At 30.7% G+C, this 13,264-nt stretch overlaps 1 protein-coding gene across 3 annotated transcripts in view; it reads right to left on the bottom strand.

The window, feature by feature from the left end:
* The window catches only part of Kcnt2 (potassium sodium-activated channel subfamily T member 2), a 360,854-nt gene that overhangs the window by 78,734 nt on the left and 268,856 nt on the right, over positions 1–13,264 (bottom strand). For 2 of the 3 annotated variants that reach the window (XM_027948820.2, XM_027948821.2), the window contains 2 exons: positions 12,320–12,425; positions 8,290–8,462 (listed from right to left, as the gene is read on the bottom strand). In XM_027948820.2, the coding sequence (XP_027804621.1) occupies positions 8,290–8,462; positions 12,320–12,425 (279 nt within the window). Of the gene's footprint in view, positions 1–628; positions 701–8,289; positions 8,463–12,319; positions 12,426–13,264 lie in introns of all 3 variants that reach the window. The other variant, XM_027948819.2, reaches the window with a different exon arrangement.

Here is a 13,264-nt window from a genome sequence, read left to right as displayed (position 1 = left end):
TTAGTATTTTATTTTGAAGTCACTGACATTTTTAAAAAAATGTAAAAGTAATGTATTTTATGTTACTTCATGTATGTTAATTTTCTGATCCTTCACTTTTTATGTTTTATTATGGTCTTATAATATATAAGAATTATTTTATATAAATGTACTACATATGATATCTTGATGAAAATATTTAGAAATTGTGAACAGATGTGTAATTAGAATAACTTGTTAAGAAAATATTCCTATTTACAAATGTAAGTTAAAATGAGCATTTCTACATTTAAGTTTATGGAAATGATATCAATATATCACAATATTGAACCCTTAGAGGTTTTTCTTGATACTGTAACAATATTAATAATGTAATTTTTATAGAAGATAAAAACTGAAACAGCTTTGGAAACTGAGCACAGCTGACAAAATTGACATGCAGTGAGATTTGTTTTAATTCAACAATAAATTACTGCTTAGGGAGTTTAATATAAGATGTGTAACAAGTGAATATAAGCTCTACATGCATAATTTATCATATTTGCAATACTGACATGACAAATTACACTCATCATGCAGTAACAAGGCACAGCACACAACAGACCACAGGACACTACAGTAGTAATGTGCTAAAGATTTTGTCACCTACTTGTCAATAGAGCCCACCATGTAGTAAACCATTGGAAACCAACAGATTGCATCCAGAAAATGCATATCTGGCCTAAGTAGCAGATGGGTTACAAAATGAAACACAATGTCACAACAGTGGCAGCATTTCTAAGGAAAGGAAGCAAGTTGACTTAGTTTGCATTTCCAAAACTAAAAGCTGCTGATGAACTTAATTGTAAGTGCCTTTACCTTAACATTAATTATAAAAATTATACTTGTTATGAATCACACAATGCACTCAGAATTATAAAAACAAGTACTTCATCTTTCTAAATCAGAAACATTATGGCATAATTCTACAAAAATACTGAATTAGCACCCTTAATTATGGCTAAAATATCTTATTGATGAACCTAAAAGTTACTCATACAAAGGAGACCTTGAAAATGAACCAATGATTTTCTTTTTTATTAAATAGCCTAAAGCAAGTACCTATTAAGAGTACTCATTAGGCATACCTATTAACAGCAACTTTGTATAAGGAATGTATACAATCAAAACATGCTCCATGTTATGTCAGCATGTCAAATAAATACAGTATATATCCCTATGCAAAATATGAACTATATAAAATTATATAGTTAATGAATGCATTTTACCATTAGTTTATGGATTGACTTAATGTATATTGTTGAAGAAATATTTATTATGACTAAAATATTTACTTGTATGGAAAAGAATCATAAACCTAAAACTTACTTGGAAATCACTTAATATATTGCATTCACTTTACAGATGTATTCCTTTCATGCATCTATTTAATCAGCAAATTTGTATCCCAAAATTTCATTTCATGATTTTTAAAAAAATATTCAGGCATATTTTTAAAAAAAAATTAATACCATGGTAAGTTGTAAGATATACAGAGTTGCTTAAATGTATGCACAAAATCACAAAAATACAATATATCTTTAATCTGAAAAGAACAAACAACTCATTGCACTCTGGAGGCAGAGTTGCCAGAGAGGTGATATGTAAATTGGGTATAGAAGGAAAAGTAGGAGTTTGCCTAGTACAAGAAAAAGCAAAGGAAATTCTAGGCCAAGGTAACTATATAATCAAGGCTGATTCTCAGAGAAATTCTTTTCCCTCCTATCCTATTTTTGTTTTTCTTGGCCATTCTCCTATCTCTATATACTCTAAAGAAAAAAAAAAATCTCAGTACAGCAAAGCATAAAAAATGAACCCAAAGAATACCACTCTTACTGTCTTGACTAGATTCCTACCACCAGCAAATTTCTTTGTTCTCATTTAAATGGCCCAATATATTATATCATTTAGATATATCACAACTAATTTTAAAAGTCCTCAGTTTGTAAGTTATTTTCACTTTTTGCTATTTATTGTAGTCATTTATAATATTTTGCTATCATATGTAACAGTATTATGCACAATTTTGGATTATTTTAGTTTTTGAATTGTTTTTCATCATTGAATTGTTTTTTGTCATTACTTCAAAAAATTCAGAGTATGCATATTACTAAATCAAGGTCTATAAACATTTTCAAAGCTCCCACTGTGTAGTGTTTTCAACAAATATTATAATAATATGCACTGAGCAGCAGTCTCTGATAGCTCCTATGGTACAGATTTATACTCTCCTTTTTCTAGGCACTGTCCTGCTTCTTATATGAGAAAAGCCATTCTCTTTGCTAATTCAAGACCCTCTGTGTCTCTCTCACCCTGTTTCATAATTTTAAAAGCCTGGGTATGGATGGAAACACCCAAAGAGGATAACCACACATGGGCTAAACCCTTAGTCTGTGTTTGGGATTTTACTTTTGCTTTATCATTTTCATTTTATTCTCTTTGTTCCTAACTTTTCATACAGTGCCAGTCAGGTAAATGAGTATTTCAAGTGCTAATAATTTATTTCCTGAGTTGAGTCTAAAATTCTTTACTATTAATTAGATACCTATTCCTTTTTAGTCTGACCCATTTCTTTAGTTTCAAACCATTTCAATTTTCTTCTGCTTATCTTCTCTGATCATCTGTCCAGTGTGACATCAGGTTTCTACAGTTTTTCAACAACATTTAATATTATGAATCATTCTGTTCAATAAAGATTTTGAAAAGTTGCTGGGTACTAACATATACTGAGGTCACTGGGTCAAAGTAAGTCTTTTATGTTATACCAACAATCCTATTAGAGTTCAGGTTGGAGGAAGGCCTTTGCATTTTGTGCTTTGTCTAATAAAGATCATAAAAACTAATTGGTCATTGAAATTATTGCCTTGCTTTAGAAAACTCATGAATTTAAATTATGTGCAGGTCTTCCACAACTATGTATCTACAGTGGACAAACACTCATCTAAATTCTTACAACTTGCTTTTCAATTGTGGTCACACAGTTCATCTTCACATAAATTTATATGTTTCAAGGTAAATCAATCCCTTTGAACACAACATATATATTACCTGATGAAACATTTAATGTAAAGGGTCATAATGTGCTATATTCTTTGCAAAATTCAATTTAAATATGTATTCATCTATTACTAATATTGAAAAAGGATGGTATAAAAAACCTGAAATAAAGAAAAACTCAATTTTGTATTTACATGTATTGTGCCTTCTCATTTAAACAAATTGACAGCACTGCTTATGTCACTATGATTACTGAATAACAAATTAAATCACAGTCTCTTAATACACTAATTATTTTAAGTCATTGGGAGATAGTTAATTAGCAAGCATAGCTTTTACCTTGAGAAGCATTATTACTAGAAACACTAAACAAAAACACAAAATATTCATAAAACCAGATGTCCTTTTCTTAGGTTTCATACCAAAGGACAGATAAAAATTTGAATATAAGAAAAAAAATGCATTAACACAATAGAATAAGATGTATGTTTTTTTTTAAATCTGACTTCTAAACAGAAAAAGCCTATCCATACCATTACAAATTACATTAAAATGATTACATTAAAATTATATAATTGACAGATATAATGTTTATCATAAAATTTTGAAATATAAGAAGCAAATGTCAGATTTGTTATTTATAGCAAATTTATAGATCAAAGTTGCTTTATATATGTAAAAACGCATTTCAAATCAATAAGAGGACAGGAAAATAGATCTAAGGCAGAATAAATTCAGAGACCAAAAAATGAAAAACAAAACAGGCTGAAATTAGTAATTAATGAAATAAAAATTCCACAAACAAAAAGTAACTGATGTTAGTAAACAGAACAAAGTGAGCACATTTAATAATTAGTCCTAACTATAATTCTACTTATGTGCCTAAGACCTCAGACTGTCATAAAATCTGATAATAAAAAATGCCATTATATGCAAATATTAATAGCAAGTCATTGTTAGGAACTGAAAAGGTGTATAAACTTGCATGGATTTGCAAAATTCAGGACAATTATTCCTTTCCCATTAAACTGATAACCATAATAAATTTAATTTCTTTACTTCAAGTTCAAGAAATGAGTATAATATGCCTTTCTGAGCAGTTTATTTAGTTAACATTTCCTAATTCCACTTGTAAGTACTTTACTTCTTCCTAAATACATTAAAGATTAACTGCTGATACTCTAAATAAATTTTGTATTTTTATTAATTGGGTTTTCCGCTCATTGATTTGAATAGTAACTGTTTCTTTTTTTTCCTTTTCTGGTACTGGGGATATGAAACCCATGCTAGGTATACACCCTAGCACTGAGCTGCATCCCCCGTCTTTTTTACTTTTTATGATTTCTGAGGCAGAATATCGATAAGTTTCCGAGGCTGGACTAAAACTTGTCTTTCTCCTGCTTCAGCCCCATGAACCTCTGCGCCTAGTCAGTGTTATCTACAGACTGGCAGAAGGGAAACTGTGTCAGATCTTGCATCAGTGTTTCCTGTGCATTATCTTACATGCAGTCTCACAATAACTTCCTAAGTGTTCTAATCATTTTAAATCAGAAAGTTGAGGCTTACAGATTCAATAACATGTAATAGGCCTATCAAGAGGTTAAGCTTATATCTTGTCATAGAGCTCTGTCTGAAGCCAAAGTTTGAATGTTTCTAGTAAGGGCACTGATATAAAATATCAGTAATAATTTTATTATTGCTTTTAAAATAAGTTGAAGTGTTTGTGGTATTATATGTGAAAAAAAGGCAATTTAATAAGTGACTAGTATAAAAAAAGATTTTGGTAAAAATGAATAGCATAAGCTTGGATTTTCCACTTCATCTTTGTGTACCTCTGGGTAACAGATTTCAGCTTTTAACTTGCTTTTCTGGTATTATCAGATGACTAGATGACCTTCCGTGTAGGAACCATTATCAAAATATTGACATTGATGAGGCAATGGAGCCAACACAACAGACGGCCAGTCAATCAGAAATGACACCAGTTCTAATGAACTGCAGAAATATTAGAACTGCTATAATAAACTAAGCAAATGATGTTTTTCAATATGACCATTTCATTTAATTACAATTGGACCTATAGAAGTCTTTGTGTACAGAAATACTGTAAACCATTATTTCACCATATTATATTTGTGTATATGGTAAATTCAATTAACATTTTTAAATTTCATACTTATGATCTGTTACTGATTGTTATATTAAATTAACTGAATTTCCCAAATAGTGATGTATCAAATATTATTTTCAGCAGTGTTTACAGGAATTTAAAATAGAGTCAAACTCTCAAACCCCCAAAACTAAGTAATAGTTGTAGAAGTGTATTCAATCATTATTGCATAAATTTTTATGACATATAAATATTTTAAAGAGAACATCTTTTTTAAACTATTTTAAGGTGAATTGCAAAACATTAGCCATTTCAGAGCAAAATGTGCCTTATTGTTTAAAAGGGGGAAGAAAAGGACTGAATAAAATTTCCAGAAACATTATTTACTGGTGTTCAGTTTTTGTTTCCTCATTCTTGCCTCAAAGAACAGAGGAAATCAAATACAAATGTTAGATGCCGCTTTTGAAAAGCACACATGAAGCTAATAAAATTTACAGCATGAACTTTGAACTTATAACTCAATAAAATGAAATAATCATAATACATAAGAACGAATTAAACCCTACAAGAATCAATTAAACCCTACAAGAATAAATTAAATCCTACAAGAATGAATTGAACCCTACAAGAATCCTACAGCAGTTTCTCATTAACTATTGGTTTCCAAAATGTAAGCTATTAGGAAGGCTAATGTAAATTTTAATGCAAAATTAATATGAAGATAAAATATATCCTTGCTTTTAGAAACAATTTACAAGGAATATGTATTTTTAATGTACCAAACAACTCTAAGTTAAATATGATTACACCTGAAATAACAGTGAGCTAGAGATTGCTTAGAGGTTCTAATTCTAGAATTTATTTGGTAAAGGTCATATAACTTCTTTGGATCTGTTTTATATCATCTTTTAGAGACAGAATGTATGTATCACAGTCACTTAGACTTTAGCTTATTTAGATGCTTACATTGCAATATATAGAGCTCTCTGAGCCAAATCTCTATGTAATGTATTTCTTATGGAATAAAATATAGAAATACAGGTAAAATGCCTGGTATAATAATGAACATGTAACTAAATACTCAATAGCTATAATAATTATATAAAGAATGGAGGTAAAGTTTATTAACTTTATTAAATGATCGCTATGGTATTATTCAGATAAAATTTCTCTGATTAAAAACTACATTTTTATTTGTACAGAAATATCAACCATTTTGTCAGTAATTTAAGGAAGGAGAATTTTCAGATTTTTCTGTAACAATTGACCAAATTTAGGAACTAAGACAGTAGAAAGAACCACCTGCCTTTATAATCCCAATATAAAAATTAATCATTCCATAGAGACATGATAGTAACCTGTTTATTAAAAATCAAACAGCAAAGGACAGACTTGATAAAACTACTTTGAAATTTACTTAAGGGTACATGTGAATGATTCCTTAGCTCCTGCAAAATGGGACAAGGTGGAAAAGGGTGGGAGGCGGAAATTTGTGATTCTCAGATGGTATTATTTAGATGGACTGGAGATTGAATCAGAGGAGTCTATCTCCACTTCATAAAGAGAATTCCACTTCCAACTATGGACAGATAAATTTTCGGCAGGAGCTTTACATTATCAGGACAAGAAATCTCATCTTTAAGTAACATGAAAAGGAGAAATGGGGAGTTTCTTCCCTTAGCCCTATCAGAAGGATGCTACAGGTATAGCTCCATTTGCTTCAACTCAAGCTTCTCTATATCTTTCTTTCTGTGCTGTGGGGCTTGAACTGATCTTGCTTGAGCCAGTCATCCAAGATGAGGCTACTTCCAGACCATCAATTCAACTAAATTCCTATCTTAAAATTCTGTTTTGAAAGGACTGGACACACCATCAACAGAGTAAACACCTGACAAGATTAAGTTCACATAGGTAAGTAAGAATCCCTGCTGTGCCAGCTCTTCTAGCCTCTTTATACCTTTCCCTCACAGAAACTTCAGAATTTAGGGTGTGTTCAAAAGATTTGGGAAGAGATTGGCAACCACTCTATTGCTATAGTCATCCCACAAACCAAATTTTCTTCTCCTCAAATTTGGGTTAATATGCTTTTATTTCTTCTGGCTTTGTTTCCAAGTTTCTGTTCCTCCATGCCCACCCTTTCCTTAGATGGCAAAGAGGTATTACAAAGTCACTGCATCATTAAGCCTGAAAATTCTTCAAATTAAAATTCTACAAATGTGCTCAACATGTAAATTAACCATTGTGAAGATATTGAAAAAAAGGATATATCAATGAGAATTTTGATATTGGTATATTCAGAAAAAAATGAAGTTATAATATTTTGGGGGAAATATCTCTGTTCTGAGGATCTTCTCTTGATATTTTTAAAACACAGAGATAAGGCAATAATATTTGGCCTCATTTATTTGGAAATTAGCATCATTTTGGAATGGATGAGGAAAGAGGGAAAAGCCCCAAATATGACTTTGATCTAAGGACCACTTGTTATTAATTGCCTGGCATAGAAAGAAATAGTATAATTTTAGAATAAAATGGCTTTGAATATCACATTCAGTGACTTATATTTATATTTGCAGAAGAATTTCAAAAATACTCATGTAGTCTTGTTTAACAAAAGTAAGTCAATCCAATAGTATCAAAATAAATACATGATAAAGTATTATTTCTATTAATATATGTTATAGAATGTATGTTTTAACAGTAGTATATTAATAACACATGATGATGTCCATAGTATAACATATAAAAATGGATCAATAAATGCTTCTCTGATAATTAATAGTTCTTTAAAAAGAAAACACAATTATCCAGTTTTGGCAGAGATTTTTCAGGCTAGCTGATTAATTTAAGGAAAATTACAGTAATTATTTTAGTGGCCTGCTTCCCATTATTTCAGTGGCCTGTTTCCAGTAGATGACCACTGGAAAGCAATTGTATGTAAAATTCTCAGAGCATTCCAGTTATGTTTTAAGTAGTATGTGTGAAACATAACCATATTTTATGACTTTTACATATCACAGCAGAGACTATATCTCCCAATGAATCATGTCCCATAATGTGTCTGATTTAAAATGCTATTTGCAAATTAAAGTCAATTATTTTTATATACATAATATGATATTAAAAACTCTTTGTCTTGTTTGTGTATTTTAAAATATACTTACGGGTTATCCAAAAGCAGTACTATGGGATTAAGTTCTTTCTTTGGTCTATAATATGCCCTGAGAGGAACAATAAAATTATACAATCCATTTCCAGCTGTTTCAGCTGCAACTATAATTAGTTTATTTTTGAATCCATAGGCTTTTGCGTCCTCATAGTAGTTATGCTGGCAACTCTAGAGAAGAAAAATTATACAAAGAAATGCCATTTTTAAACTCCACTAAAATTTGGTAAAATAATTTAGGATATCTGGAAATGTAAAATTAATTAATTAAATCCTCAATTTGTAACAAATTTAAAAATAGTTACATTTGTCTGTGCCCAGTTCTCCAACTTGACTTAGGAAACAAAAGTGTGCATGGGCAAGGTAAATAGGTAAATAGGTAGCTTGCTGTTGAAAGAGGAGCAATGTGTGTGTGCTCAAGTCCTACTATTATGTGAAACTTGCTGCTGCTAAGTGACATCTGGGAACTAATACTGAAACATTACCTACCTATAACTTTCATTTCCAAAAATATAGCAATATTATAATTAAATAACCTTAAGGATATTTCCAGTACTGAACACCTGAAGTGACAGGCTAAAAAAATGAAATTAAATAAAACAGAAAATGAAATAAAACAAAACAACCAAAATCCCTCCTAAATACCTAGCTGAGCTTTCAAGATAATGATGCAAATACTCAAAATAATAATAATACCAATAAAACCAACAAACCGGAAGCACATATTACCAAAGCTCATTTTTAGCTCAAGGGCACTTCACTATTTCCTGAGTCTAGAATTTGCTGGAGTTAACATTACTAAACCAAGACTATTTTAAACTTAAATGATCTTTATAGAAAACTGCTTTGGTGTTCTGTCCTTTCACTTCTTTACCGATGTACTTGGAGCTGTTTTTATTTGTTTGGGTTCAGATTAGTTCTCTATGGATTCATCACATCTGGAATATTCTTTGCCATTATTCCTTAAGAAAAAAAAATCATAAAACACTGGCGGAAGTGAAACACCAAGAATAAACAGAAACAATAGACAAGATAATTAGACCACAAAGATTATAGTTTTTGCTGTTATTATGTTCAGAATATAAACTATGCATGGTTAAGAGGTTTAAAGAAATAAAAGAAAGAACTTAAAATATGAACAAAATAGGCTATTTCAAATATTCAAGGCAGATGTTAAAAATAATATTGCATCTATTTCTATATATTCTCTTAAACTGTGCTACTGAAGGGATCAACTGCAGGACTGAGTTGAAGAGATTATCCAAAAGGCAAGACCCAGAAGGAAAGATATAGCAAGTAAGATGGAAAAATTAAAAGACCTGGAAGACCGTGTGAGAATAGGAAACAAACATTTAATCAGAATAACTGACAAGGAGATAAGAATCAGAAAGTAGCATTATTCAAGTAAATGCTTTCTTTCTTTGTCATTTTTGTGATACAGTTTCGTTTATTAATTCATATTACATTTTAAGTTCTTCCAACTTCCTGGTCAGTTTTAAGAAAATTGTCTACAGTAAAGTTCACAAAGCATAGGGTTATGACTGAGGATTTTCTATAAGTGAAAAAACAAACAAAAAAATAAACCTCCAATCCTCAGGAAACTCAGTGAATCCCACTTCCAACAGAGAGAAATACATAGTCATCACATCATAATGAAAGTCTGGAACTACCAAGAAAATGGGATCTTAAGATGAGTCACAGGGGGGGAAAAGGACCTACCCATAAGGAACAACAATTTGAATGACAGCTGACTTTTCAACAGTGCAAGAGGCATGACAGTCATTAAATAAACTTCTTGAAGTGCTGAGAAAAAAACTGATAGTCTGGAATTGAACACCAAACAAGATGGTCTTTCAAGAAGGAGGGCAAAATAAATACATTTCAAGGGAAATCATAACTGAAACATTTGACAACAAAAATCTATTTAAATAGAAATTCTAATGGCTGCAATCTACACAGCAGAAAAATGAATCCAGGAAAAAAATCTGAAGTATAAGAAAGAATGAAGAGAAAAGAAAATGGTAAAGAACAAGATCATTAAGTCTTCAACAGACACTTGGAGAGTTACTAATTTAAGTAGATGGGAAGCCATATTAAGAAATAAGATCACTCAGAAGTCACAGAAGGAGAATAGTAACAGGAGATAGTTGATGTAGATCATTGAGAACAATGATATTTATGAAATAAATGAAGAAAAAAAAATGACAACATTGCTTACGGAGATATAGAAGCAGCTCAATTATTAAGGTAAATCACAGAGAGAACAGAAAATTTAGTGTTTATAAGTCTTAAAGACATCAGCCTTACAACACTGGAACAGTGTTAGCCAAACTGATCCCAACTCATACTCTTTGTAGAACAGTGGAGTCAACTGCATAACTCCATTCCATAATGTCAAAGTGGGCACCTATTTACCAGAAAAGTCCACTTCCAACCAGCCTCATACTACCCACATAACCATTAATTCTAGATACCACCAGCCAATTAGCAACACTGAAAACTTTGTGTTATGAATATAGTGAAGAGACAGGGAATAGTCTTTGACTTTAAAACATCCTCTATTGCTCCCCTATCAATTATCATCCCTGAAAGCTTAGCCTTCTGTTGGATCAGTTCCCTTGGAGATGAATCATTTCTAATCTTTGGCCTCCTGATACCATATACTTTTTAACTGTATATCAGAAAGAAGTGAATGCCACCAGAAGTAAGTCCAGGTTTCATGGTGCCTGAAATATATGCTATTTTAGGAATTTTCTTTAAGTAAACAACAAAAATGCTACAGATAAAACAAAAATTATAGGAAAAATTAATTGTTGACAGGATTAATGCAGGTAAATCATCCTAAAATTTAGGATTTATTGATGTTACCAGAAATACACAGCTGGTCAGAAATATCAAATGCTGCATAAAATAGAGATTGTAAAAAATATGAAATGAAATAAAGCCTTGAGAGTTAGAATTATCCATTTCAATAGGCCCATGTGAATAGGAGCAATGGCAAAGATTTACAAAGCAACTTCAGAGAGATAATGTCAGGAATTTTCTAATATTCTCTTAATCTTCCTTCTAAAGAATGGGAGCAGCAGCCAACATTTATAAAGTTTATCATATGAATAAATAATTACAATATCAACAAAGTGAATATAGCACTTATTCAATTATTGACTTTTTGTGTTATTATATTAAATACCTTCAAATTTATGTAATCCTTACAAAAGCCCTATAAAGTTCATATTAAAGTCATACTAATTTTATAGACGAGGAAACTAAAATTTAGTGTGAAGTTAGTTGCTTATGTTGTGCAACTTTGTAAGTAGAGAGCTGGAATTTTCACACCAACTCCAAAATTTAGAGTAAAATAAATCCTTAAATTAGTATCATGCTTGAATCTCTAGGAGACATGTAAGGTTATCCATTTTATCTGTTTTCTTATTTTTTAGGAGGAAAAATTCATATAGATCCAACTCAATAATTGTATTGTGAAAAAGATCAAAAATGCTAACATTCTTTGAATTTTACTATCTTGTACAGCTTCTCTACATAATCCTGGCAGGAACTGAAAAGTACATAAAAATTTGGGGAAAAGAGACCTTAGGCAAAACAATTAGTTTCCAGTCCAGTCACAAATGCATTTTTATGTCTACCATGTTAAGATCATCTTATGTCAAGAGATGCCACATGGAAATTTGATGCAAAAATGTAAATAAATAAAGCACATTTGGCCAATGTGATTTCAGGAGTCTTTTAAAAGTTGAGAGAGTTCATGGGTTTGATATTTAGGCACTTCTGTTTTCCCCTTTGAAAACATAGCTGACTAATCCATTTTGTTAATTTAGCAGAAGCATGGAGCATTTGGGTAAATTTCAGTAAACATAAAAAATAAAATTAACCACTTTAATTAAATTCACTTTGAAAAAAAAAACCCTTTAAACACATTTTAGTCAAAATACTATACAAATTGTTTTAATATACGCAATTGCAAATTTCTTTTATTATCAGAGAAAACAACAGCAAAAAATAATGCTCACCTTGTCTAACCTTAAGCAGCAAAATGGCACTTTTTCCTGAAGAAGATGACAAAAAGTGGGTGAACTTCCTATATATGGAGAGTAGGGTGGGTAGCCTTTAGCATAGCTGCAAAAAATATGAGACATTACCTATAGACACAAAATATGACATTTCTTATGGACAAGTCAAGCTAAGTTGATAAATTCTGAATATGTTCCCATGTTTTGATGAAGTTAGATTTTGTAACTCTTTATGTTGCAATTATATTTTGACATAGTTTAGAATGGGTGTTGGCAAATTATGGCCCAAGGATCAAGTCTTGGTTACTGTTACTACAAGATTTTGAGATTTAAGGGAGATTTTTATATTTTTAATTGTTGGGAAAAATTCAAAAGAATATTTTATATCATGCAAAAATTATATGAAGTTAAAATTCTGTGTCCATAAAATAGCTTTTTTTAACCCATGTATTCTCATTAATGTATTTATTGGGTTAGGGTATCATCTGTGCTTCAACTATAGAAACAAGTAGTTGCAAAAAGAATCATAAAGCTTCAGCTATTTACTAGTTGTTTCTATCTAGAAAAGGTTCTCAACCTTCAGCTCAGAAGATGTAGATACATTTTTAACAACCAGGAATGTTAACATTTACAAAATGTGTTTAATGCAAAATAAATTATTATGTGTCACTCTTTCAATATTTATCAGCCATAGCTGCATTACCAAAAGGAAGCAAGTGATTGAGTTAATTAGTTAAAAACAGAGATTTTGCTGGAAATGTACTTGAAATATTATCAAAGACATTTAGGTTGTTTGCTGACTTTTAAAAAACAGCCACCTGCATATTTTGGCTACACTGATTAAAAAAAATGGGACTTCTAAAAAGTAGCAACATAAATGACGAGGAAATAAAAGAAAACTCAGTGAAAGCAATGTGCTTTTAAAGGGAAGCTATTGATTTTACT

This window comes from Marmota flaviventris, chromosome 12, assembly GCF_047511675.1.
Source record: "Marmota flaviventris isolate mMarFla1 chromosome 12, mMarFla1.hap1, whole genome shotgun sequence".
NCBI classification, from domain to species: domain Eukaryota; kingdom Metazoa; phylum Chordata; class Mammalia; order Rodentia; family Sciuridae; genus Marmota; species Marmota flaviventris.
Note: the sequence above shows the minus strand (reverse complement) of the source record. Positions and strands in the feature narration are given on the sequence as shown.